At 49.9% G+C, this 27,784-nt stretch overlaps 2 protein-coding genes across 6 annotated transcripts; one reads left to right on the forward strand and one right to left on the reverse strand.

Annotated features, from left to right (window-relative positions):
* LOC118884746 (cocaine esterase-like) lies at window positions 1–26,672 on the forward strand. Of its 5 annotated transcripts, none has more exons than XM_036832592.1 (13): window positions 1–566; window positions 13,805–14,009; window positions 14,923–15,064; window positions 15,727–15,860; window positions 15,941–16,199; window positions 16,639–16,737; window positions 17,008–17,148; window positions 17,264–17,344; window positions 17,576–17,720; window positions 18,145–18,282; window positions 18,978–19,050; window positions 22,196–22,389; window positions 26,153–26,672. In XM_036832592.1, exons 1-13 carry the CDS (start codon window positions 416–418, stop codon window positions 26,224–26,226), a joined length of 1,836 nt encoding a protein of 611 aa, XP_036688487.1. In that variant the 5' UTR covers window positions 1–415; the 3' UTR covers window positions 26,227–26,672. The 5 variants fall into 5 exon arrangements, with proteins under 5 accessions (XP_036688487.1, XP_036688491.1, XP_036688489.1 ...); XM_036832593.1 differs by lacking the exon at window positions 1–566 and adding an exon at window positions 7,365–8,279; XM_036832596.1 differs by lacking the exon at window positions 22,196–22,389 and having other exon boundaries at window positions 3–566.
* Window positions 5,060–6,994, reverse strand: CIAO2B (cytosolic iron-sulfur assembly component 2B). The gene is made up of 5 exons (XM_036832598.1): window positions 6,830–6,994; window positions 6,590–6,669; window positions 6,195–6,320; window positions 5,691–5,736; window positions 5,060–5,277 (listed from the first exon to the last, which is right to left on the reverse strand). Exons 1-5 carry the CDS (start codon window positions 6,969–6,971, stop codon window positions 5,180–5,182), a joined length of 492 nt encoding a protein of 163 aa, XP_036688493.1. The 5' UTR covers window positions 6,972–6,994; the 3' UTR covers window positions 5,060–5,179.
* Window positions 26,673–27,784: the final 1,112 nt, after the last annotated feature.

The following is a 27,784-nucleotide window of genomic DNA, read 5'->3' on the forward strand; positions in this document are numbered from 1 at the left end:
ACCTCACACCCACCCAGCCCCCGCCTCACCCGCCAGGGCGGGGCAGGGGCAGACTCCGCAGACAACAGCCCGGTCTGAGTGTGTGTGTGTGTGTGTGTGTGTGTGTGTGTGTGAGTGTGTGTGAGTGAGTGTGTGTGTGGGTGTGTGTGTGTGACGGGGGGGGCGAGGGCTGGGGAAAAGGCAGAAAGAAAGGGAGCACGTGAATGGTGCGGAGGAGGGCGATGGAGGTGGAGGGTGCCACCACGGGTGGGGGCCAGGGGGAAAGCCCCAGCCAAGTGCGCCAAGTCCCCACTAGGGAAGAATTGAGGTCTGGCCCTTTAAAAGTGATTTCTCCTTTCCCTCTCTCCCAGTCCTGGCCTGTCGCCCCAGCAAGCAGACCACTTACAGGTCGGACAGACTTCACCCTTCACTGCCCATGACACCCATTCCCCACCCGCTGGTATCTGAGCTAGAATTTAGGGGGCCTAAATCCAGGCTTCTAACCTCAACACCAGGTCCTTCCCGCTCTCATCCCTGCCCTTGGCAGTTGAAGATTCCACCTGATGAGCCTGCCCTTCAGGATGAGGGTTAGTGACACCTGAGCCCCTGGGGGCCGTTGGAGAGTGGTTTGGGGGAGGGGGCAAGGAAGGGGAGGCCCGCTGGCAGTGTGGTGCAGGTAGAGGGGCAGCTTGAACCTTGGGGAGGGAATACAGGCCCAGAGAAGGAAAAGGATGAAGTCAGCACCACCTCCCCCTCAGCACCCTCCAGGCAGCTGCCAATAACTCTGCTAAAAATACCTGGCCCTGGTCATTCTGCTCCTGGCCTGGAGGTTGCCCAAAGTTGGGGAAATCCTGGCAGACAGGTGTCAGATGCCAGCAGGAGCGGATAGGGGTGGGACTAGACCAGGGTCAGGTCCAGCTCCAGCCACTCTAAGAGTCTGCAATGTCTCCTTCCTTCCCTTTAGTCTCAGACTGCGCCTGCAGTTCAGGGCACACACAGGGCCTGGAGGTTCAGACTCCCATTCAGAAGGGGCATAGTTGTAGAGTAGGGATGGGGTCAGCGGGGTGGGGGTGGGTTAGCCACCACTTGGTGCTACCACTGCCCGGAGATCAGCCCCTCCTCAACCCAGGGAGGGCGCTGGGGCACAGAGGGGAGGAGATGTAATGGGGAGGCTTGGGTTCTACTCCTGAATCTGCCTCCAGGCTCCTGGATCTTGCCTCCCTCCCAGCCTCAGGGTGGCCAGCTGTAAATTGCCTTGCTCATGTTTGGGGTGTGTGGAGACTGGGAACAGGCATGCTGTGAGGTACTTTGTGACAGGGACCCGCTATTAGAGTGACGTATGATTGTGGTGAGTGTGGTGGGGGTGGGGGGCACCCATTCAGGGGTCAGGTGACATCACAGATGGATGGATCCTAGTGGGCTGCTGTAGGTTGTCATGGAGACCTGGGTCAGGTCTCTCTGACTGCTGCATCAGTTTCCTTGGCAACATCTGAGAGGGCCTTGGAATGAGGAGGGCCTGGCTAGGTAACTGTTAGAGGGTTCATGCAGGCCCCTCTGGTACTTGAGGTCCTCAAAGTTAGGCAAGGCCTGGACTGAGGGGTGATCTATCTATTTGTGTTCTTCACATGGCCTGGGGGGTCTTGGAGGCCTAGGCAATCCCATGTTGGCTCTAGCTTCCTGGACGAGATCCAGAGGGAAGAGGGAGTCATGGGTTGAGCCTCCTGTCAAAGAACAAAAGTCTTGGGACTTCCCTGGCGGTCCAGTGGTTAAGACCTTGTGCTTCCTGTGCAGGGGGCACGGGTTCGATCCCTGATTGGGGAACTAAGATCCCACATGCCGTGTGGCATGGCCAAAAAATTAAAAAACAACAAAACAAAACAAAAGGAACGAAAGTCTTAAGAGCCAGCAAACTACTTCCCATTAGGAACGCTGCTGGGCTGCTTATGGCCCCTCCTAACCACCTTACACATGACCTTGCTGCTGACAAGAGCCCCTGGATGTCCAACAGAGGGTGGGTGTGGGGGGTAGCTGTGGTCCTTCCAAGCAGGGAGCCATGCAAGGAATTAGGGCTGGGTTTCCCCTCTGATAATCTAAGCTCTTGACCTCAGCAATGTTTCCTCATTGCCAAGGGAACTGCATCCACATTGGGCCACTCAGGCCCCAAGCATTCTGCAACAGGCCAGACCCACCACAAGCATCGGTATGGCCAGGGGCCCGGGGAACCGTACCAGGACATGACCTTGAAACACCCCCATTCCCAACTCCTGGTCCTCTCAGTTCTCTGGGCTGAGCTTGGCTGCCCAGAAGGAGCAAACTGAGGCTTGAATACCCCAGGATAGCCCAGCCTTCAAATCCCAGGTCTGCACCTTACTAGCTGTTTCACCTCTGCCCATTTAGCTTGGCTGAGCCTCAGTTCCCGCTTGTGTAGAACAGGGATAATGTCTTCATGGGGGTTGTTATAAGATATAAATAACACAAAATGCAGAGGTAAGGTGGTTGGCACATGTCTGGCCTATAGTAATATCTCGATATGAACACTTTTATTATCACCCTTAGTTGGACAGGACAGGTTGAGTGAATCCGTGGGCCCTCTCCTGCTTCTTCTTTCCTGCTCCTGCTCCATTCTCTCCAGAATGGTGGGCTGCCCAGGAGAGGGGCAGATGCAGATACCTCTCCCCTCTCCCCCATACCCACCTTTTCTCTGTGGGACCCCATGCCCTTCCCCTTCCCTCGGGTAGCAAAATGCTGCAAAGGCAACTTGGCTGGATTTCAGTATTCCCAGCCCTCCTTACACCACAGCTCCCACGCCCCAGTTCTTCTGTTCTGTTCTAAGTCTCAATTCATTCATTCCACTGACCTGTACTAAGTACCTACTACTGTGTGCCAGGCCTTTGTGCTTTGGGAATGATGATGAGCAAAAATGGACATAGCTGGGCCTGTTCGTACATGTCATCTAATCTCTGGGTCAGTCTCACTCAGCTGTGATTTGTTGTTCCCATTTTGTAGACATGGTAACCGAGGCCTGAGAAGTCACAGGCCAGAAACAGCACAGCCAGACACCCCTGGTGGAGGGCTTCAGGGACCTAAAACTTCACCCCACCCCTCCCACCCCCATGTTCTCAGACAGCAGCTGGGATTCCAGAAAGTTCCCCGGGCATTAGCCCAGGATTCACAAATGGTGTCCCTGCAGGCAGCTGTGGGCCACGCACAGATGAGTCAAGACTGACAAGGGGACGATCTGATATGCCAGCTGGATATGAGCAGCTTGATGATCCTCGTCCACCGTGGCCTAGCTGCCAGGAGAGCCAGCTGAATGACTCAGTGACACCTGCCTCCCCCGTGACCTCCCACCCCCAGCCGAACACAGACACCACAGACACCTAGACACATCGGGCTGTCAGTGCAGAAGTACACACTTGGTAAAGCCTACAGCTGGGTACTGGTGGTTGGGGAGGCTCCCTGGGGCCTGCGGGGCCCTGGGTGGTCTCCTGCCTCTCTGGAGCACTGAGCTTCTTCATCTGTGGAAGTGGGAGGTACTCTGCCTGGAAGATCACCTGAAATGGTCCCAGATCCATTTGCAATCTCCAGAGCAGTCCTAAGCTATTGCGTCTCCCCACATCACACATGAAGAAACTGGGTGACGTGGGTGGATGGCTTCACCCCTCTGAGCAGCCAGATCTTGGTCACTAGGTGGCGAAGCTACTCCCGCCTGGAAGTGGGGGTTGGAGGTGGGCGTAGGCCCCTCCAGCCAGGCAACAGCACCCCCTGCCAGCTGAGCAGTACCCGCTGAACAGCTGAGGTTCCTCTACTCCCTAACTGGTGGTCTTGGGGAGTCACTTATTCTAGAAGCTTCTCTCCTCATCTGCAAAACAGAGATGATAAAGAATAGCAACTGCCACACAGGGCTGGCTTGAGGACTGACTGACTAGATAGTATATATAAAACCTTCGGCCAATGCCCACTCTCAGGACAGGTCCAATATTGTCAGAAGGCCCCCAAAAACAGATTTGCCAAGCGGCCAGTTTCCCTGCTGAGGCCTCTGCCCACCAGGTGGGCAAGTCTTCTTAATATCCGCATTTTTCCTCAGAGAAGGAAATGCAGGCAGGGAATTGTGACATTATGACTCCTGACTGGCTGATCCGAGGTCTAAGCCCCACGGTCTATCCTGGTGACCAACTGTGCTGGGCGAGGCAGAGGCCCCAGACCTGAGCACCTGGGGTGACACACATTTCCCAGGCTGCTGGTGGAGACAGTGCTTCAGATGGCTTTCAGCAGAGAAATCTGCTGGCACTGCCCTGACCAGGGGACCAAACTGAGCATCACCAACAGTGGGGACAAGCTGGCATCACACAGCTACTGGTGGATGCTAAGGATACATACAACACTCCTGGGCAAGGTTCTCGCTAGTCAACTCAAACCTGAACTCAACCAACTTCTAGTTTATAGGAAACACAGCAGACAAAACAACAAATCAGACTGTGGGACTTCTCCAGGACAACTCACCTGGGCTTTTCAAAATAGTCAGTGTCAAGAAAGATTAAAAGGTAGGGAGGCAGGGAGACAGTTCTAGAAGAGGCTAAAGAGAGATGACAACCAAATGCAATACATGAAACTTGACTGGAGCCTGACTTAAAAAAACAACTATGAATGACATTTTGGGATAAATTCATACATGCCTGGATATTAGATATTAGTGTCAGAGAATTGTTCATTTAGGGGCCAAATTACAGTACTGTGGTTACAGGCTTATTCTTAGGAGACACAGGATGAAGTACTGAGAAGTGAAGGGTCATGTGTCTGCAGCTTACTTTCAAGTCTATTTATATTCTACACACACATAAATAAAACCAAAGCTGCAACCTGTTAACAACTGTTACATCTAGGTGGTGGGTATACAAAAGCGTTCACTACATTATTCTTTCAATTTTTTGGCATACTTGCAACTTTTCCTAATCAAACCATTGGGAGAAATTTAAAAAATGAACCAAACCTCATCGACCCAGCCTGTACAGGCACTCACTACCACCCCTATCCCAAACCCGGAGTGACCCCCACTGAAATGAAAGACTCTCAGGCATGCTGGGAAATGAATATAAATTAAGGGTTTATTACAAAATGCAAAATGTTAGTTTCTTATTGTCAGTGGTTCAAGAAAACAAGGCCATGAGCCCTGCGTGGGGCTGGGAGCAAAAATTCAGGCTCAGGAGCGGGCTGATAGGCACTGGTTCACAACCTCCAGCAGGTGGGTGTTCTCTAGGGCGGCTGCCACCCGCTCTTTATCCGCAAGCTGCTTGTTCACTGGGTGGAAAGGAGAGAGGGGTGAAATATATTTATACCCCCACCAACAAAGCCCTCCTGTCGCCGCCTTCCCAGGATCCCAAACCTTGGTCAGGCTACCCCAACCACCTGAGCCCACAACTACCCCACCTTCTTGTGACCCCTTCCCACCTGGCCATACATGTCTGCTTCCTATACTATAAAGCCTGACAACCCTGGTCCTGTGTACTTAGGAGAAGGAGAGGGCAGGAGTGGGAGAACATGGTAAACACAGGAAACTCAAGTCAGGCCAGCTTAGCTCTAGGCTGCCACCTCCACTGGCGAGTCACCCACCTAGTGCCAAGCCCCCAACCCTCCCCCTAATCTTGCCCTACAGACCACCATGGCAAGCGGGGAACCTCCGGGCTAATGCCTCAACACCAGCCCACACTTACCTGCATGCTCCGAGGCATGGGTCCCTGGTGTAATGTGCACGTCCAGCTGGGAGGGAGATAGGTGGGGCCTGAGCACTCACATACCTGTCTACTCCCTTTTCCCCTCTCCCCACTCACCACCTCCAGCTGATCCTTCTTCCTAATCATGCCTCTGGACTCCGGCCCTTCCATTACACCCCAAACCCACTCACAGCCATTCCATCTCTACCCAAAGGACTGGCCAATTGCTACTGACTTAAAGGCCCACCTGCGCCCCATCCCTGCTCCAAACTTACCTACAGCTCCCTACTGCCCTTCCTGCCACACTCCTCACTACTTTTCTGCATTTTCCAGCTTGGATCTTTATTCTTGTCCCATCCAACTGGAAAGCCTCCTCCCAGTTTCATCTCTGCTAGCTGGGATCCTTCCAGATCTCACTCTGATGTTCAAGTTCATGCTCTCCATGTCCTCCTCAGTAGCAGACACTCATGCCTGCCCCACCCCCAGGGCTCAGTTCCACCTTACCTTGAAACGCTGGGGAAGGGATCGCAGAAGCTTGACTTTGATGGACAGGCCAATAAGTGTGGCCATACTGCAGTGCGGAATGGTGGGTGTGAAGGCCACGGCCACTGTGCTCTCAGGGTCGCTCACCTGGTTGGAGAGGTGGGATGTTAGAAGTCATGGCCCGTCCAGCCCAGAGACCCTCTTCTTAGTTTGTTGCTTCAGGGAAGTCATCTAACCAGTATGGGTCTCAGTTTCCTCATCCATAAAATGGGCACACACACACACACACACACACCCCGTTCCAAAGATCCCCTGAGGAGTCCGTGAGCTGAGAGAAGGCCAACCCCCTGGTGCACAGCTGAGCCTTTCTGACTCTCCTGAACAAGTCGCTCCCCTGGACGCTGTGAGTGACTCACCTGAACCCGGACTTGCTCTACTACGTTCAATTCTTCTAGTGTCAGTGGATGCTCCGGGTCATTGATGGAGCGAATCAGATGTGGCAAGTGAAGGAAAGGGGACTCTGAGCCTCTGCCCACTCAGAACCCCCCTCCGGGAATGCCCGGCCCTACTACAGCTCCACCGACTACTGGACATCACTTCATCCCACCACCTCCCAGGCCCCCTCCAACCCGCCCGCGCCCAGCAGCGGCGGATATCGAAGATCTCGCGCGCGTCGATGCTGTCTGGAACCTGCTCGTCCTCCTCGCCCGCGGTCACTGGCCGCTCCCCAGAGCGCTCGTAGATGAGGGGGTTAGCGTTCTCCAGGAGGCCGCCCCCCATTCCGCCGCCGCCCACCATCGCGGAACTGCTGCCGGCAACTGTAGGCGGGCGCTTCCGCTCCTACGGTGCATTTCCGGGGAACAGGAAGGGGGCGTGGCGTGGCGTGGCGACGGGGTAACGCGAGGGACACGCGGCCTTGCCGGTATGCCGCCTGCGGTTTGGGTGGAGCGGCTGCCTCCTTGCGCTCTCTACGCGGATCCGAGAAAATGCCGAGCGCTCCAACAAAGACACGGAGAAGGGACCACGTGTGCGAACCGGGAGGGTGCCTGACGGCGCAGGCCAAGGCTGGGGTACTAAAGACCCGTCTTGAGATTGAGCCAGGCGTACCGTCAGGCATCACTTCCTCCGAGAGGCCTGCCCCTTAGGCTGGGCGGGCGCCCAGAGTTGCCTCTGTCCCGGCACGGTTCACTGCGTTTCGGAACTTCCCAGTGACGCACCTGCAGCCCCCGCTGCACCTTGGGCCTGGGAGTGCTCTCACGGTTCCCAGCGTGCGGCCCTAAAGACGTTCTTCAAATGTTTGTCCAATGGATAAAGGACCGTGACCTCGATTTTGACGGGAGGTGGGGACAGGGAAAGACACGGGGTAGGGTTGAGGGTGTCCTTAAGATGAGTGCCACAATCAGGTGTGCATTTCAAAAGGCGGGCCTTTGCCGAGTAGGGAGGAGGGCCCACGGAGACCCTCAGACCAGGGACAATAGGGGGATGAAGGCGGACCCAGGAAATCGATCCCCGAAAGCAAGGAGTTCTTGGAATGAAGTGCCGTCACACTTCCCTGCCTTTACTCGGGTGGTTCCTTTCACTCTGAACGAAGATTGTTTTCATTTATCTGTCTATGGGAATCCTGATCGTGCACCTCCTCAAGGAAGCTCTCCTGGTTTCCCCAATCACAGCTTATTGCTCCCTCTCTCTCCCCCTCGGAACACACTTGTGACTATAAGGACACTGAACGCAGGTTTGTGGAGAGGGTTCTTGGTATTGCGGAGTGGCTGCAGAAGCCTCAAGGTCCCTGCGGAGGAGGCCCAAGAGGACAGAGGGGAAGCGGCTGTGCTAGCCCCTACCTGCCACTGGCCTTTACCCGTTCTGTCCCGCTTTCCTGCCAAACCCATCTTTCCCCGCCTACTCCCTTCCCAGTCCAAAGTCCAGGCCTGGGAGAGGCACTCAATCGTCGACGGCTGGATGCGTCCCTGCGCAGCCTCTTGGTGAAAAGCAGCGTGTCCGCCGGTAGTGCAAGAAAGACCTGTGAGCCCAAGATGCAGCTGGACCAACTTCGCGAGCGGCTGAGAGCCGTGGCCTTCGGGGTCCTGCTTCTCCTTGTCCCGGGCCAGGGTGAGGCTCCGACGCGGGGCGGCAGGGACTGGGGTAGGATTTGCCAAATTCTGCAGAGGCAGGACCTGAGGCTGCGGGAGGAAAGGCATCCGGGAGGTGGGAGCCGGCGGAGAGTTCCAGCACCAGAACCGTGTGAGGGATACGACGCATCTCTGCGCCCCCTGAGGCGCAGAGAGAGTCTGGGCTGCCCCAAGTCACACTACCCCAAGGCGCAAGCAGGCCCTAGGGGCTCTGAGCAGCACCGGGCGAGCTGGGGAGTTATTTGGGACATTTCCCTGCGAGTGTTTGTGATGGAGCTGGTGCTGACGGGGGTAATAACAACAATAATTATACCTTCCCGCCACCATGTGGCTCTGAGTGTTTCGCCCTTGGCCAGAGGGGTGTCCTGACACCCACTGAGCCCCTCTCCACAGGAGCCCTGGGCAAGGTTACTGGCCCAGCCTACAGAAGCCCCCATCCCCCGGCCACCACATCCTACTATCAGACAGACTTCCACGTGCTTCTCTTCACCCCGTGCACCCACCCCGAGTGAGGGCAGGTCTTGACCTCCAGGGCAAAGGTGATCTCTCTTTGTGCCAGCCCTTATTGGTAGCCTTTATAGCTTACGCTATGTGGGCACAGTACCTGGGCACAGCTCCAGCTCCTGTGCCCCCTCTCTTTTAAAAAAAATTTTATTTATTTATTTGGCTGCGCCAGGTCTTAGTTGCAGCATGCTGGATCTTCATTGCCTTGTGCAGGATCTTCCTTGCAGCATGCGGGATCTTTAGTTGCAGCACATGAGATCTTTTAGTTGCAGCATGTGGGATCTAGTTCCCTGACCAGTGATCGAACCCACACCCCCTGCATTGGGAGTGTGGAGTCTTAACCACTGGGCCACCAGGGAAGTTCCCTGTGCTCCTCTTGAAGGGCGTGATCCTCTAATCCAAACAGGCTCTGCCTGTGGGACCTGACTATCCTCTCCCTTCCCAGTCGAATCTGCCTGGGTGCGTCCACACTCATGACTACCCCGAGGCCCAACCCATCGTGCTTCTGCCCTTACCCCTTGCTCACCAGGCTCTAAGAGGTCACCGGAACCTTCCAGTGCCACAATGTGCGAGGCCTCGCTGATGCCTCTTTCTAAAAATGTTGCTGTGTTGGATGGGACCCACTTTCAGAAAAGAAGAACTGGCAAGCACAGATGATGGGTCTGACCCTCTCCTGTCCCACCCAGTCCTGGCTTATTGGCAGGGACCATCTAGGTCCCCAGGGCCTTCCACACACTAACCAGGAGTTTACCCAAGAATGGATGTGTGCATGCATCCTTGGTTTTCACCCAAATGGTCACACATTGCCCCCGTTTTTGGTCCCTGGCTTTTCCACTTCCTGACACAGGGAGTGACCTCTCCACACGCCCACATGGTAGAACTTATTCATACTGTTTAATGAAAGGGCTTCTCTTCAAGGAGGAAGCATCCTTGATGTAACTAGCCTCTGATCAGGAACATTTTAGCAGGTTTTGTCTTTTGCTATAACAAACATCAAGCATTAAAGGTCGGTGGAGGCAGTGAATTACATGGGCAGACGTCACATCCCACAAAGGACTTATGTAGACAGCATGTTCCTCGGGAGAAGGATGAGTCTTCTGACTTGGAAAGGCATTGCTCAGTTGCCCTCTGTGGAGCATGTGAATAGCTGCTAACTCCAGCCTCACCCACACCAGGTGTCATCAGGCGCATTCATCCACGTTAATTTAATGGGTGTAGGGTAGTATAGTTCCATAAGGATGTTTTTTTGTTTTCTTTCTTTTTTTTTTTACTTTTTATTATGAAACCAGGCTCAAATCTGCCAAATTCTGCAGAAGTAGAGCCTGAGCCTGCAGGAGGAAAGGCTCCAGGGAGGTGGGAGCCAGTGGAGATAACACCAGGGGAATTGGGAGCCTGACTGGATACCTCCCTTCGCCCTGAGGCACAGAGAGGGTCAGGCCTGCCCGAGGTCACACAGCACCGCAGGGCTCCTCATCTGAGGTAGCGCGAATAATATAACACACTCAATGTACCATGATCTACCTTCAACAGTTATCAAGACCTGGGCAACTTAGTTTTGTCTGGATTATCACCTCTCCTTTGCACCATTATTTGAAGCAAATCCCAGACATCATATCACCTGTAATATTTTTTATCATGTCCTACTGAAAGAAGAAATATATATCTCTCATAATTTCTTAATGTAATCAAACATCTAGTCAAATATTCTTATTTCATATTATCTCATGATATTTATGACTTTTTTAAAACCATGATTTAAACAAGGTTCTTTAAACATTAGTAGATGTGCTTTTTTTTTAATAAAGTATTTATTTATTTATTTATGACTGTGTTGGGTCCTCGTTTCTGTGCAAGGGCTCTCTCTAGTTGTGGCAAGCGGGGGCCACTCTTCATCGCGGTGCGCGGGCCTCTCACTATCGCGGCCTCTCTTGTTGCGGAGCACAGGCTCCAGACGCGCAGGCTCAGTAATTGTGGCTCACGGGCCCAGCTGCTCCGCGGAACGTGGGACCTTCCCAGACCAGGGCTCGAACCTGTGTCCCCTGCATTGGCAGGCAGATTCTCAACCACTGCGCCACCAGGGAAGCCCTAGATGTGCTTTTTTTAATAACAGATTTGAGATATAATTCACATGGCATAACTTTTACCCATTTAAAGTGGTTTTTAGTATATTCACAGAGTTTACCACATCAATTCCCCTTTCCCCAATATTTCTGTCTCTATGAATACACCAATTCTGTATGTATAAATGAAATAATCCAATATGTGGTCCTTTGTGACTGGCTTTTTTCACTTAGCGTATTTTCAAGGTTCATCTGTATTGTAGCATGTTCGGTACTTCTTTTTATTGCTGAGTAATATTCCATTGTATAGATATGGTACATTTTATCAATCCATTTATCAGTTGATGGACATTTGGATTGTTTCCACTTTTTGGCTATTATAAATAATCCTGCTATGAACACTCATACGCAAGTTTTTTTGTGGACATATATTTTCAATTCTCTTGGGTTTATACCTAGGAGTGGGATTGCTGGGTCCTGTGGTAACTCTATGTTTAAACTTTTTTAAAAAAAATTAATTACTTTATTTATTTTTGGCTGTGTTGGGTCTTCGTTGCTGCGTGCGGGCTTTCTCTAGTTGTGGCGAACAGGGGCTGCTCTTCGTTGCGGTGCAGTGGCTTCTCTTGTTGCGGAGCACAGGCTCTAGGCACGCGGGCTTCAGTAGTTGTGGCATACGGGCTCAGTAGTTGTGGTGCACGGGCTTAGTTGCTCCGCGGCATGTGGGATCTTCCCGGACCAGGGCTCGAACCCGTGTCCCCTGCATTGGCGGGCGGATTCTTAACCACTGCGCCACCAGGGAAGTCCTATGTTTAACCTTTTGAATAACTGCCAGGGTGTTTTCCAAAGCACCTGCACCATTCTCCCTTCCCACCAGCAATATACAAAGGTTCCAGTTTTTCCACATCCTTTCCAACATTTATTATTATCTATCTTTTGAAGTATTTCATGAGTCTCTTTCAATCTTCAGATTCCTCCTCTGCCTCTCTTTTATTTTTCTTGTAATTTTGTTGCTGTGTTGAAGAAACCAGTTTGTTCTGGAGAGTATCCCAGAGTTTGAGGGTTTTTTTGTTTTTGTTTTTGTTTTTCCTGAAGTATAGTTGATTTATAATGTTGTGTTAGTTTCAGGCATACAGTAAAGTGGTTCAGTTATACATATTATATATTCAGAATGTTTTCCCTTATAGATTATTACAAGATATTGAGTATAGCTCCCTGTGCTATACAATAGGTCCTTGTTGGTTATTTTATATATAGTACTGTGTTTGTGTTAATCCCAAACTCCTAATTTATCCCTCCCCACTTTGTCCCTTTGGTAACCATAAGTTTGTTTTCTATGTCTGTGAGTCACTGTTTTGTAAATAAGTTCATCTGTATCATTTTTTTAGATTCCACATATTACAGAGTTTGGGTCTTGCTGATTACATCCCTAGGGTGTCTTTTAACTGTTTCTCTGTCCCCTGTATGCCTGTAAACTTGTATTTATATTCCAGAGGCTTGATCAGATTCAGATTTTAGGTTTTGCTTTGTTTTGTTTGGGGACAAGACTACTTCATATGTGGTGCAGTGGACTTCCAACAGAAAACATACAATGTCTGATTGTCTTGCTTTTTGTGACAAAATAAGTTGTTGACATCACAATCAGATTTCAATGTGCATTTCTCTTAGCATGAGTGAGGTGAACATCTCATCTGTGTAGGAGCCGTTTACTGGTATTCCTTATTCTGTCTGGACGTATTCTTTCACCGTTTCACATTCTTTCACCAAATATGCATAGCTGGCATATTTCTTATTCATTTATAGAAATTCTTTATCTATTAAGAATATCAGCTCTGGGCTTCCCTGGTGGCGCAGTGGTTAAGAATCCGCCTGCCAATGCAAGGGACACGGTTTCGAGCCCTGGTCCGGGAAGATCCCACATGCCACAGAGCAACTAAGCCCGTGCGCCACAGCTACTGAGCCTGCACTCTAGAGCCCGTGAGCCACAACTACTGAAGCCCATGTGCCACAACTACTGAAGCCCACGCACCCAGAGCCCATGCTCCGCAACAAGAGAAGCCACCGCAATGGGCAGCCCGCACACCGCAACGAAGAGTAGCCCCCGCTCGCCGCAATTAGAGAAAGCCCGTGCGCAGCAACAAAGATCCAACGCAGCAAAAAATAAATAAATAAAATAAATAAATTAAAAAAACAAAAAAAAGAATATCAGCCCTTTCTCTGTTAGGGGACTTTCAATCTCTTCCTGCCTCCCTGATCCCCATAGCAGGGCGGGCTGTGCTTTTTATGTTCTAGACACAGCTGCCCTTCTCTTTGTAGTTCTCCTCATACTGTCACTCTTTGTTTGGAGGATACTTTCTTTTTTTTTTTTTTTAAAGACTTAATTAATTAATTAATTAATTAATTTTTTTTTTTTAAACATCTTTATTGGAGTAGAATTGCTTTAAAATGGTGTGTTAGTTTCTGCTTTATAACAAAGTGAATCAGTTATACATATACATACGTTCCCATATCTCTTCCCTCTTGCTGGAGGATACTTTATGTCATTCTTGCCACCTAGAGTGTGAGATCCTTAAGGACAGGAATCTTGTCTGTCCAATTCCCACAGTTCTCCTACTGCCTCCTAGGACCTGGCACACAGTGAGTAGAAAGGACACTCTCACCCCATCAAGCTCATGTGACTATTTGTTTGAGGCTAAACTATGGGGCTAAACCATGGTGCCGAGCCCCAAGGAACCTCAGTGAGCATGGTGGAAAAGGCTGGGGCAGTGAAGGCAGTTGGGGGTGGGGGGAGCAGAGTTACAGGCAGGAAATCTGTAAAGCAAGTTTTGGTAGATCAGTGTCCCTTGAGCTGAGCTGAGGACAGGAAGGAGGTGGCAGCATCAACAGTCTGGGAGGGCAGCTAAATGGGGAGACCCAACCCTGACGTCCATCTCTCTGCCCACAGGCCAGGACTCGGCCAGCCCCGTGCGGACCACGCACACGGGCCAGGTGCGGGGGAGCCTCGTCCATGTGAAGAACACTGATGTGGGGATCCACACCTTCTTGGGAATTCCCTTCGCCAAGCCACCTCTAGGGCTGTTGCGGTTTGCGCCCCCGGAGCCCCCGGAATCTTGGAGTGGTATAAAGGATGGGACCTCCCACCCAGCCAAGTAAGCAGGGGTTCCAGGGAACTCTAGGCCCTGGGATAGAGGGTACTCTGAGCTCTGGGCCAGGCTGCAGTTGTCATTTCATGTCATTTCAAAACAGCCAGTTTTCCCTCTGAGTTTGGTGGATTTTCACATGCATTTTTCTGATGAGCATGCAGAGGCTTGAAAGGGTGAAGTAACTTTCCCAGACTGAAGGCTTAGCACTCAAAGAGCATTAGCTCCACAAGCTGAAGGGACAAGCAGAGACACACAACTCCCTAGGTTCTAGTTGTGACAAGTGATCTCTGCCACCAGAGGAGGTATCTCTGGGAGAGGTTTGAACCTTGTAGGAGCTCCTGACTCTAGCAGCAGACACTGTAGATCCCTGAGGAGCAGAAGACCCCACTCTGCACAGCCACTGTGCCAACCGACAGGGCCAGATGCCATTGACCAAGGGGTATATGTTCTTGAAACTAGAAACTGTGGGAGTGATGAGGTTCCCTGAGAGTCTGACTTGGGATGAGGGATGTCCCACTGCCCTTCTCATGAGAAATTAATCCATTCCTTTTGGCAGCACATGTATACGGGCTACTCCCCTGTTCCAGGTCTGCCTGAGTACAGTTATATGGTGGTGAATGTCAACACATGCAACCAATCGTTCTCATAGAGACCCTCCAGAGTCAAGATTTCTCAGCCTCAGGAGGACTGATATCCAAGGCCCTCATAAGCTTGAGGCCTCCTGGAAGACTAGGCTCTATCCCAGCTTCCCCAGAGTCTGTGGCCTGTAGCTTGGTGCAAAGGGGCTTTAGGGAGCGATCACATGTGAGTGAGGTATCAAAGGAGGTGGGACTAAGGGTAGCTGGGAGCATATCTGGGCCCAGGATCTGGTTATGGCCACAGCATGGCCCCAGGACTGACTGCCTGCCATGGTCACCAGGTGTCTGCAGGACTTCGCTAGCATGAAAGAAATGACTCTGAAACTACTGAATGTGACCCTGCCTTCTACTTCCATGTCTGAAGACTGCCTGTACCTCAACATCTACACACCTGCCCATTCCCATGAGGGCTCTAAACTGCCTGTGAGTGCCAGGCCACAGCTGGCTAAGGGGTGGGAGGACATTTCTTCTGCAGAAGATTTAAAAGAACAAGATCAACCTGGGCCCCACTGCAGTGTGGACCCTGTTAAGAAGCTTCTTACTATCAGATCCAAGAGTTATTTCTTACCCAGCATGGGTGGCTGATGCCTGGGCACAGGGTCACAGAACTCTGGCTGCTCCCAGACGTCAGAAACTGTGGCCCTGGTAGGGACCCAGGACCTACCCAACCAGCTCATACCCAGGACCCACTCAGGTGCCTGAGGGATGCACTTTGAGGTGGCCGGAGACCCCAGCCATGGATTATCTGTTGGGCCAATGAGAATAGAGTACACTTTTAATTAATGTGCGTGCATGTGGGGTGATCAGAGAGACACCCCTTTTCTTTCCATGGCAGAGAGGGTTCTGGGAGAAATGGAGCCAGGCTTTGGTATGTGGGACGGGCCCCAAAGTGTGGGAGGCCCGGTTTTCCTGATAGAACTTGGGTTGCCTTCAGCCCAGGTCATGAAGACACCGCTTTGTCTTGCTGGAGTTCTGTCCATGTGGTTAGGAGGACAGAGCCAAAGTGGTGGTTAGTTTAGGTAGCAGCTCTGGTGGGGTTTGGGCTTGGTGGGAGCCATATGGTATCTGTGCCTTGGATTCGCCAGGTGATGGTGTGGATCCATGGTGGTGCGTTTGTCGTGGGCATGGCTTCCATGTATGACGGCTCTGCTCTGGCGGCCTTCGAGGACGTGGTGGTGGTCGTTATCCAGTACCGCCTGGGTTTGCTGGGCTTCTTCAGGTGAGACTGGGGCTGGGCTCGGCAATGCGGGCTGATGGAGCCAGGACAGTGCCATGACCCTCATCCCTGCCACCTCTCAGCACTGGAGACAAACACGCAACTGGCAACTGGGGCTACCTGGATCAAGTGGCCGCACTACGCTGGGTCCAGCAGAATATCGTCTACTTTGGAGGCGACCCTGACCATGTCACCATTTTTGGCGAGTCTGCGGGTGGCGTAAGCGTGTCTTTGCATGTTGTGTCCCCCATGTCCGAAGGACTCTTCCACTGTGCCATCATGGAGAGTGGCGTGGCCCTGCTGCCCAGCTTCACCGCCAACTCATCTGATGTGGTCTCCACAGTGAGTGCCCTCAACCGTGGGAAGCCCAGACCTGCTGCCCCATCTCTTACCTCTCAGCCTCTATTACTCTGTCTGTTAAATGGGGATAACAAGGACTCCCCTGCCATCAGAGGACCTTGGAAACAGCCGCCTATCTGGGGATTGTTCGAGGGTCAGAATTCACAGACCTCTGTCAGCGCAGAGGCTGAGTACATTCTGTGGCCCACAAGACTGCTGCCCTGGGGGCCCCCATCATAGGCAGGACCATCTAGGCAGGTGGGATGGCGCCCCTGGCAGAGTCCTCTGAGCATCAGGGAAGTTGGAACAATTTCAAAACTGTAGGAATCCATTCACAATACTCTGTGAGATTTGGGGTACACCTGCCTCCAACTGGGGCACTGGGCAAACCTCTTTCCCCTACCCGGAAGCATGAGCCAGCCGCTGCCTGGTCTGTTTACAGGTGGTGGCCAACCTGTCTGCCTGTGGCCAGGTTGACTCAGAGGCCCTGGTGGACTGCCTGCGGCACAAGAGTGAAGAGGAGATTCTGGCCATCAACAAGGTTTGACTGATGGACATGGCTGTGGAGGGAAGGGTCCAGTAGGTGTGGGGCAGGCAAGCCTGGGTGCCCTTCATCCTCCCTGGGCAAGTTACTCTAGCTCCTCACCTTGGTGTCCTCACAGCCCTGGATGGGAAATCGAGGCCAGGCCATGCTGAGGCAGGTATAGGACCTGCTGGGGTGGGTGTGAGCATTCTGGGAAGAGCCAAGAAGGGGTGGAAGATGTCTGCGGCATCAGAAAGTGTCTGCAACCTGACCTTGAGTGTCCCTTAGCCCCTCAGCATCATCCCTGGCCTGGTGGACGGGGTCTTCCTGCCCAAGCACCCCCAGGAGCTGCTGGCCTCTGCCGACTTGCACCCTGTCCCCAGCATCATTGGTGTAAACAACGATGAGTTCAGTTGGATCATGCCCTCGGTGAGGCCCACACCCAAGCCTCCAGGTGCGGGGGAGCCCATCCAGTGGGAAGGCCTCGGGGCTTCGTAGCTCCAGGCCCATCGTATCTCCAACTCAAGACTCCCCTACCACCCAGGTCATGAACAATTCTGACACCCAGAAGGAAATGGACAGAGAGACCATAAAGGATGGCTTGCAGATAATATCAACAATGATGGTGAGGTTCCTGGGGACCTGCGCACATGGGGAGGGGGCCCCTTTCCTATCCTAAGGCACGGGAAGCCCAGCCCCCAGATATCCTGTCCATGCAGCACCCCTCACCCAGAGCTTGGCCCCTTTCCCCGATTCCCTATCCCATCCCAGGATCCATCTCCCCAGTCCTGCCTCTGCTGCTTCCCGGCCCCTGCCAGCCTGCCTAACCTGCCTCTTCCTGATCCACCTGGGGCAGATGATGCCGCCTGAGTTTGCTGACCTGTTGATGGAGGAGTACATAGGGGACAGTGAGGACCCCCAGACCCTCCGAATCCAGTTCCATGAGATCATGGGGGACTGCATCTTCGTGATCCCTGCACTCCAAGTAGCAAAGTTGCAGTGTGAGTACATCTGCACTAAGGCCAGACTGGCTAGGGGGCGGCTCAGAGCTGCAGGTGCCAAATGAGATCTACTGGTGTCCAAAACCTAGCCCATGTCTATTTATTGGTGCCAGGCACTTGATATCCTTCATCTTGATAAATCCTCATGGCTAGTCTAAGAGACAGACATTTACCCCATTTTACGGAGGAGGAAACAGGTTCAGTGACCTTTAGTGACTTGCCTAAAACAATACCCTAGGAAGTTCCAAGGCCACAATTTGAATCCAGGCCCTTCCCACTGCCTTTGCTCCAGCCTGGGGCTCCTTCACCCCATTGTCCAGACTCCAACCAGCTTTGGACCTAGCTATGTCATCACCATGGGTGATGCAAGAAAGCTCCGGGTGAGGGGCCGCCAGGTCATGGCCCATCTTCCCCACCTCCCCAGGTTCCTACGCCCCTGTCTACTTCTACGAGTTCCAGCATCAGCTCAGCTTCTTCAAGGATGTCAGGCCGAGCTATGTGAGGGCAGACCATGGAGATGAGGTTCACTTCATCTTCAGAAGTCCTTTCGGGAGCAGCCACAGTGAGTCTTCCTAGGTGGGGGTCCCTCAGAGGCTCCTCATCCCCAGGATGTGGGATGGGACACTGGATAAGACCCTGAGTGAGGGTGATTGCCCTCACTGTACAGACGAGGAAACTGAGGCTCAGAGGGAGGAGGGGATCAGGTGTCCAAGATCTGACAGCTAGAAAGATTGAGCTTGAATTGGAGTCTAGCATTCTTCAGACTGGAACCCGTGCTCCCTCCACCTCTCCCCACCCTGACCTTGGGTTTCTGGCATGGGTGCAGAGGGGGTGTTTGAAAGGCCTCTTTCTTTCTTCCTTCCTTCCTTCCTTTCTTTCTTTCTTCCTTTTTTTCTTTCTTTCTTTCTTTTCTTTCCTCCCTCCCTCCTTTCTTCCTTCCTTCCTTTCTCTCTCTCTTTCTTTCCCTCCCTTCCTTCATTCTTTCCTTCCTTGCTTTCTTTCTTTTTCATATTTATTTCTTAAATGGCCTTCTACTGTCAGAAGAAGGGAGCCTTCTGGGTCAGGGATGAGCCCAGTGTTGGGTCAGCCAGAAGCCGGGATGAATATATGGGGTTTGGGCAAGGAGAGGGCCTGGGGAGTGGGCAGAGAGCCAGGCCTTGGGATGGCAGGGAGGAGCCTGAGATGGGGTGAGGGCGAATGACCCACATGCCGGACTGGAGTTGCCCTGACCTGGACCCTTGTCCTCGTGCTCTGTAGTCCAACTCACTGAGGAGGAAGAGCTGCTGAGCAGGAAGATGATGAAGTATTGGGCCAACTTTGCTCGAAATGGGTGAGATGTCACACTCCTACTTTAACCTCCACGGTGGCGAGGGCAGGGCTTGAGCCCATCCAGGGCTCCCCTTGTCTGTGGTGACTTCATTAGCGGATGTGTCCTTAATTGCATGGCAGCCCCCTCCCCAGCTCCAGGACCCTCCTGGACAGAAAGGGGCCTTGTGGGTGCTGGACACTCATTCCATCTTGGGGTGACCTGGATGGGGGGTGACAGTGCTGTTATCCGCAGAGCCTCCCTCTATCAGGAAGGGACAGAGGCCGCCCTGTCCCCTGCGGAGCTGACGCTCTGGTGGGAGGTAGTTTCTTTCCTCCTTCTGGAACGTCCCCCCCCACCATTCCCCAAGCTTGTTTGGCTGCCTTGCCAGACCCCAGTCAGGGTACTCTGTCTGGGCTCGGTAGGGCTCATAGTGACCTTCACACTGCCCCACGGGAGGGCATGTCTACAGGAACCCCAACGGCGAGGGTCTGCCCCACTGGCCTGTGTTCAACCAGGAGGAGCAGTACATGCAGCTGAACACTCAGCCTGCAGTGGGCCGAGCCCTGAAGGCCCACAGGCTCCAGTTCTGGACGAAGACCCTACCCCAGAAGATACGGGAGCTAATGGAGGCCAAGGAGAAGCACACAGAACTGTAGCTGCTTGCGTCTGGGGGGAGGGGGGTGGAGGGGTGGGCTTGAGTGTAGGTGGGAGTCTGCCGGATGTGCCCACACACACCCAGTGAGGAGCCAGTAGTTTCTTCCTTCATTCACATAGCCATTCATTCATTCATTCATTCATTCGTCTATCCATCCATCCATCCAGCAAACATTGAAGAACCTACTGCATGATGTTAGTTCCCAAGCCTGCCATGGGTCCTCTCTTGTTAGACACAATCCATAAACCCTCCCAGGAAGCTGGATGAGCAAACCCCAATGGAAGTTTACCTTCCTCAACACCCCAGTGGGCCCTGGGCCCCATCCTCCCCTCCTCACCTCCACTCCCTCCCCACCCTCTTTCTCCTCTCCCTCTGAAGGAAGGTGCTTTGGGGCATGTCGCCCACACTTGGCTCTCAACAAGCCCCCCATGCTTTCCATCTGTAAATGGCCAATAGGAAGCCTGGATACCAGGAGCCTGGGAGCTCCAAGATCTCAGCCCCACTGAGGCTCCCAGCTACTGAGAATGTAAATGTCCCTGTCCCCACTCATTGTCCTCCTAGATTAAGTGCCGTCTATCATTGACATTTAAACAACCTACTCATTCACTTATCAGTGTCCCACGGAGGTAACCCCATTTTTTGTAGGAACTCAGAGTGGGCTTGTCCATGGGTCCCTGGAGCCTGGACCAGCTGCCCAGTGGCCAGGAGAAGCAGGCGGGTTCCTCAGTCACTGCCTCCGGAAGTTTGTCTTCATTCTCAGTGGTTCTGCAGACACTGTAGGGCCCAAACTTTACATGACTGTAGCACATCCATGAAGATGTTTATCTGTGGGATGTTTCCTGGAAGTAGGATTGAGGGGTCAGAAGATCCAGGCATATTTAGGGGAAGAGACTCTTGTTGGCTGGCTCCCAAGGGCATCTTCATCCAGGGAGGTCTCCTCTTGCCTTTTAGAATTCCCCTTGCTACCCTGCCCCCCTCCCCCGCCCCCTCTGCTGAGCATCACCCAACTCACCAACTCACTGTGGGCATCCACATGATTAGTTTTCCTACTTATCTCATTGTTTTCCCCAAACTTTTATTCCCCCTGCACCATCTCCCCCCCACAAAAAACCCTGTCTTATATTTTATCTCAACATGCAAAGATACCAATTATGTTCACTCTGCCTGTTTGTGCCGCCAAAGCACTTTCTCTCTATCATTAAGAAGCTGTATCCCTCTTCTCGTAGATCCAGGACTCCCTATCTCTGACCCTCTGGGCACCAGGTTTCCCAGGAGGAAGGTCCCCCTTCTTTCTGCCCCACCCTAGAGCCTCCTGAAGTTGGGCTTGAAGGCTGGAGATTCCTGCATTGCCAACTATGCCCACCAGATGGCAGACTAGCATAACCTTAAGCTTGAGATGACCAACTCTGGAGCTTTCCTTCTAAAGAACACTGCCTGGTGCTAATGTTTCCCCCCGCATCCTGAAAGCATTTATTGAGCACCTGTGGCATGCATGCCTCTATGTTTTTCAGTCCTGCATATGCACAGTATACTTCCCAAAAGTGGATTCCCAAAACTAGTTTTTAGGACTAGTTAATCTTATTTTTTTAACAGCTTTATTGTGGAATAATTTACATACAATCAAATTCACCCATTTTAGGTGTACAGTTTGATAAATTGGGATAAATGTATAAGACATACAACCACCATCACGTCAAGTTTTAGGATGCATCCATTGCTCCGAAAAGTTCCTTTAGGGACTTCCCTAGTGGTCCAGTGGTTAGGACTTCACCTGATGTGAGGGGTGCAGGTTTGATCCCTGATCGGGGATCCCACATGCCTCGTGGCCAAAAAGCCAAAACATAAAATAGAGGCAATATTGTAACAAATTCAATAAAGACTTTAAAAATGATCCACATAAAAAAAAAAAATCTAAAAAAAAAAAAAAAGTTCCTTTACGCCACTTTGCACTGCCCTGACCCTGGTCCCTCACAACCACTAAATTGCTTTCTGTTGCTATATTATGCCTTTTCTAAAATGTCATAGAAATGAAATCATTTTTTTTTACCAGCTTCTGTCTCTTAGCATAATGTTTCTGAGATTCAATTAGTAGTTCTTCTCTTTTCTTGCTGAATAGTATTCCATATATGACATGCCACATTTTATCCATTCATCCATTGATGGACATCTGAGTGATTTCTATTTTTTGGCTATTTTCAATAAAGTAGCTATGAACATTTTCAGACAAGTCCTTGTGTGGACGTATGCTTTCATTTTGTAAATAGTAAATAGCTAAGAGTGGAATCGCAGGGTCATATGGAGAGTGTATGCTTAACTTTTAAAGAAAGTGCCAAACTGTCTTCCAAATTGACTGTTCCATTTTTGCACACCCACCGGCCATATAGGTGGGGTCCAATTGCTCCAGATCCTCGCCAACACTTGGTCTTAGTCTTTTACATTTGATTAATTTAATGGGTGTGTAGTGGCATCTCATTGTGGTTGGTTACCTGCCTCTCTCTCTCTCTTTCTCAGTCTCTCTCTTACTCATGAGGCCCTGAATGTACCTATGTGTCAAGATTCTGGGAGAGGGAACAGCCCCACCAGGGAGGCTTCCAAAGAGGATTCAGGAAGCTGCACTGGTTATTTCTGGCAGAAGTTTGATCCTCAGGCTCTCCAACTCGAGGTGCCAGCTGGAAGCCCAGGAGAGGATCTGGCACCTAGTCCAGGCATGACCCTCACCCTGTCCCTCATTGAATCAGCACATCTAACTGTTTGAATCAGCAAATATTTGCCAGTGCCTCATACTCTCCACCCATCCCCCCACCTCCCACTCCCAGCCAGCCACGTTCCTGACACTGAGGCCCAGAGGTAAGTCCTACCCTGCCTTGGAGTGGGAGTCTCCCAAGCCAGCAGAGAGACAGACACCCTGAGAGACCCTGTCCTGACACAAGAACAGGCTCCCATTGGCTCTGGTTTCTTGCCTCGTGTCTTCACAATGTAACCTCCCTTTAACCCTATGAGGTTGGTTCCTGTTATCATCACTGTTTTATGGATGACAAAACTAGGCCCAGAGCTGTGAAGTAACTTGTACTAGGTCACACCGTTGCCACTTGGCAGAGCCAGGATTTGAGTGCAGGAGGTCTGGCTCTTAAGTCACATCTTCCCTGCATTTGGAATGGGATTCGAGTTGTTAATAGCAGTCTTCCTGCCCCCTTTCCTCCATCATCCCTACCCCGGGTCTCAGGGCCACTGGAGGGTAGTGCCCTGCTTCTGCCCTGTCATTTGAGGGTCCTCCAAGAGAGTAGGCCTACCTGAGAGTCACCCCCAACATACAACCTGGGTATCCTCAGTCCTCCAGCCCCTTGGCAGAGCAGCTCAGGCCCAAGGCGCTGAGGCTCTATAAGGGCATCATCCAACCACTGTGGAAAAGAGCTTGTTTGTTTTTCAGAACATTAAGCACAATTACCATATGACCAGCAATTCCATTCCTAGCTATACAACCAAGAGAAATGAAAACATAGGACCACAGAGAAATGTATAAATAAATGTTTATAGCAGTATTATTCATAATAGTCAAAAGGTAGAAACAACCCAAATGCCCTTCAATGAATGAATGGATAAAAAAATTGTGGTGCAGCCACAGTGAAATATTATTCGGCCATGAAAAAGGAATGAAGTACTGATATGTGCTGCAACTTAGATGAACCTCAAAAACATGGCGCTAAGTGAAAGAAGCCAGACACAAAAGGTCACATATCATATGATTGCTTTTATGTGATACATCCAGAATAGGTAAATCCATAGAGGCAGAGAGCAGATTAATGGTTATCAGTTCATCAGGGGATGGGGGTATTGGTGTGTGAGGTGAGGGGGGTAGGGGTGGGAATGGAGAGTGACTGCTTAATGGGTACAGGGTGTATTGCCGGGGAAATGAAAGAGTTTTGTAACTAGGGAGATGCGGTAGTTACACAAAATTGCAAACACACTAAATGCCACTGAATTGTATACTTTATAATGGTTTATTGTATGTTATGTGAATTTCCATAAACTGTACATTTTTCAGCCAACTAGCTGGTTACTAAATATCCATGGTGAAAGCTTTAGCCATGGAAAGTAACTCATATCCCTTATGTAGACCTCTCCACTTCTTACGTGTCGCCATTGGCGTAACACTTTCTGAAATTGCTCTGCCGATTTAAACTGCCACCAGCAAAGTCTACGGGTGTTTTGTTTTGTTTTGGCAGTACTGCGTGGCTTGCAGGATCTTAGTTCCCCAGCCGGGGATCAAACCCATGCCCCTTGCAGTGGAAGCGTGGAGTCCTAACCACTGGACCACCACGAAAGTCCCTGGAGTCTACAAGTTTCATTGCAACTTTACCAGCATTTGCAGACCACAATTTTTAAATGTCAACTTTTTTTTTTATAAATTTATTTATTTATTTATTTATTTATTTATTTATTTATTTACTTTTGGCTGCGTTGGGTCTTCGTGGCTGTGCACGGGCTTTCTCTAGCTGCGGCGAGCAGGGGCCACTCTTCGTTGCAGTGCACGGGCCTCTCAATGCAGTGGCCTCTCTTGTTGCGGAGCACGGGCTCCAGGCGCGGGGGGCTTCAGCACCCGCGGCTCGCGGGCTCCAGAGCGCAGGCTCAGCAGTTGTGGCGCACGGGCCCAGTTGCTCCGCGGCATGTGGGATCTTCCCGGACCAGGGATGGAACCCGTGTCCCCTGCATTGGCAGGCAGACTCTTAACCACTGCACCACCAGGGAAGCCCAAATGTCAACTTTTTTTTGAAATATAATTTACATACCATAACATTTACCCCTTTAAAGTGTACAGTTCAGTGGTTTTTAGTATACTCACAAAGTTGTGCAACCATCACCACTACCTTATTCCAGAACATTTGCATCAGCATCACCCAAAAACAAGCCGGTGCCCATTAGCAGTTACTTCCCATCCCTCCCCGCCCCCCCACCCCAAGCCCCTGACAATCACGAATCTACTTTCTGTCAGATCTATGGATTTGCCTATTCTGGACATTTCATAGAATAGAATCATACAATATATGGGTTTGGGGGGTTTTTTTGGGGGGGTTGTTTGGTTTTTAAATATTTGTTTATTTATTTTGGCTGTGCCAGGTCTTAGTTGCAGCATGCGGGATCTTTTAGTTGTGGAATGCAAACTCTTAGTTGTGGCATGCATGTAGAATCTAGTTCCCCAACCAGGGATGGAACTGGGGCCCCCTGCATTGGGAGCTCGGAGTTTTACCCACTGGACCACCAGGGAAATCCCAGTATATGTTTTTTTGTCTATGACTTCTTTCATTTAATATAATGTTTTCAAGGTTCATGTATGTTGTAACAGATATCAATACTTCATTCCTTTTTGTGGCTGAATAGTCTATTTATTGTATGGATATACCACATTTTGTTTATCCATCCATCAGGTGATAGACAGTTGGGTTGTTTCCACATTTTTGGCTACTATGGATTCCCCTACTAAGAACATTTATGTACCAGATTTTGTGCAAACATATGACTTAATTTCTCTTGGTTATATACTTAGGAATGGAAACTCTGGGTCATATAGCAACTCTTTGTTTAATCATTTCAGGAACTGCTGAACTGTTTTCCAAAGTAGCTGCACCATTTTACGTTCCCACCAGTAGTGTGTGAAGATTTCAATTACTCCACATCCTTGCCAATGCTTGTTAACATCTTTTGTTTTGATTGTAGTCATCCCAGTGGGTGTGAAGTGGTATCTCATTGTGGTTTTGAGTTGCACTTCCCTAGTGACTGAAATAGTGAACATCTTTTCATGCGCTTGTTGGCCATTTTTATATCTCCTTTGGAGAAATGTCTTCTGAAATCTTTTGACCATTTGGATTATTTGTCTTTTTATTGTTGAGTGGTAAAGATTTACATATATTCTAGATACAAGTCTCTTATCCAATATATGATTTGCAACTATTTTTCCCATTCTGTGGGTTGTCTTTTCACTTTGTTGACAGTAACCTTTGCAACACAAAAATTCTTTATTTTGATGAGGTTTAATTTATTTTTTCTTTTGTTGCTTGGCCTTTTTGTGTCATACCTAAAAAATGATTGCTTAATCCAAGGTCATAAAGATTTACCTCTATGATTTCTTCTAAGAATTTTATAGTTTTAGCTGTTACATGAATGAATTACATTCATCTGAAGTTAATTTTTGTATATGGTATGAATCAGGGATTCTTTTTCTTGTGGTTATCCAGCTGTCCCTGCATCATTTGTTGAAAAAAAACTATTCTTTACTTGTTGAACTGTCTTGGTGCCCTTACTGAAAATCAATTGGTCATGAATGAAGGAGCTTGTTTCTGGACTTTCAATTCTACTCTGTTAATTTATATGTCTATCCTTATGCTACTACCACAGTATCTTGATTACTGTAGTTTTGTAGTAAGTTTTGAAATTGGGAAGTGTGAATTCCCCAACTTTGTTCTTCTTTTTCAGGGTTGCTGTATTATTTTGCCAGAGTTGCCATAACAAGGGACCACAGTCTGGGTGACTTAAACAAGAGAAGTTAATTGTCTCACAATCCTAGAGGCTACAAGTCTGAAATCAAGGTGTTAGCAGGGTTGGTTCCTTCTGAGTGTTGTGAGAGAGAATCCATGCCTCTTTCCTAGTTTCTGGTAGCCTCACACATTCCTTGACTTATAGATGGCATTCTCCCTCTGGCTTCATATTGTCTTCCCTCTGACCCGTCTGCCTCTGTGTCCAAATTTCCCCCTTTTACAAGGACACCAGGTATATTAGGCTAGGGCCCACCCGAATGATTACCTCTGTAATCATCTTAATTTGACTAACGGCCTTATCTTTAAATAAGGTCACATTCTGAGGTACTGGGGGTTATGACTCCACATATTTTTTACGTGGAGACACAAATCAATCCATAATATTGTTTGGCTATTCTGGGTCCCTTGCATTTCCAAGTGAATTATGATCGGCTTGTTCATTTCTGAAAAAAAAAAAAGCAGCTGAGATTCTCATAGGGATCACACTGAATGTATAGATCAGTTTGGGAAGTATTACCATTTTAACAATTTTAAGTCTTCTAACCCATGAACATGGAACATCTTTCCATTTAGTTAAGTCTTCTTTAATTTCTCTCAATTATGTTTTCTAGTTTTTAATGTACAGTCTTGTACTTCCCTTATTAAATTTATTCCCAAGTATTCTATTCTTTTTGATGCTATTGTAAATGGAATGGTTTTCTTAATATCATCTTCAGATTGTTCATTGCTAGTGTATAGAAACACAATTGATTTTTGTATATTGATCTTGTAGACCAACTTTTTAAAAAAGTTTTGCTGCTTTAGCTTCTGTGACCTTTAATTTAGTCCTTTAATTCTTAGTGAAGATTAATGTCTCCCTTTGGGTATACACTCTTTGTGTTTATTCATCTGTGGATTTTCTGTTCCTGCTCTTACAAAGATTAACAAAGAGCCTAGGAGCCATGAAATTAACTTTAATAACTTTAACCTTTCCATCATGCTTACTCTGTCAGGGCCTTTAACTCAGTCCACACAACAATCCTATGAGGTAGGATATTGTCACTCCTTTTACAGATTAAGAAACTGAGAGGACTTCCCTGGTGGTCCAGTGGCTAAGACTCCACGCTCCCAATGCAGGGGGCCCAGGTTCGATCCCTGGTCAGGGAACTAGATACCACATGCCACAGCTAAAGATCCCACATGCTGCAACGAAGATCCTGCACACGGCAATGAAGCTTCCGTGTGCCGCAACTAAGATCCAGTGCAGCCAAATAAATAAATAAAAATTTTAAAAAATAAACAAGAAAGTCTGAATTGTTTAAAAAAAAAAAAAAGAAACTGAGGCACAGAGAATTTAAGTGGTCCAGGTTATGCACCCAGTAAGTGGCAGAGCTGGGATTTGAACCCAGAGACTGCGCCGTTAAAACTGTAACCAACATTTAATTTTAAAGACAGCATTTGAACTTTCCCTGTAGCCCCTGCTACAGCACCTGGGGGTCTTGATGTTATTCTATGAAAATATTGAACAAACTCCGAGATTGCTGTTAACCACTTGCCTGTTGTATTTGGTGCTTTTCCCTCCCTCCCCAGT

Source organism: Balaenoptera musculus, chromosome 19 (assembly GCF_009873245.2).
Source record: "Balaenoptera musculus isolate JJ_BM4_2016_0621 chromosome 19, mBalMus1.pri.v3, whole genome shotgun sequence".
Taxonomy (NCBI): Eukaryota; Metazoa; Chordata; class Mammalia; order Artiodactyla; family Balaenopteridae; genus Balaenoptera; species Balaenoptera musculus.

What these genes read in the sequence shown, in the direction of transcription:
- LOC118884746 (XM_036832592.1), top strand. Translation starts at nt 416, where the DNA reads ATGACACCCATTCCCCACCCGCTGGTATCTGAGCTAGAATTTAGGGGG. An exon ending in TCAGTTGGATCATGCCCTCG is followed by an intron (nt 17,149 to 17,263) that starts GTGAGGCCCACA and finishes CCTACCACCCAG; the next exon opens with GTCATGAACAATTCTGACAC. An exon ending in TCCTTTCGGGAGCAGCCACA is followed by an intron (nt 18,283 to 18,977) that starts GTGAGTCTTCCT and finishes CGTGCTCTGTAG; the next exon opens with TCCAACTCACTGAGGAGGAA.
- CIAO2B (XM_036832598.1), bottom strand. Translation starts at nt 6,971, where the DNA reads ATGGTGGGCGGCGGCGGAATGGGGGGCGGCCTCCTGGAGAACGCTAAC. An exon ending in CGACGCGCGCGAGATCTTCG is followed by an intron (nt 6,670 to 6,829) that starts ATATCCGCCGCT and finishes TTCACTTGCCAC; the next exon opens with ATCTGATTCGCTCCATCAAT. An exon ending in CCATGCCTCGGAGCATGCAG is followed by an intron (nt 5,278 to 5,690) that starts GTAAGTGTGGGC and finishes CTTTCCACCCAG; the next exon opens with TGAACAAGCAGCTTGCGGAT.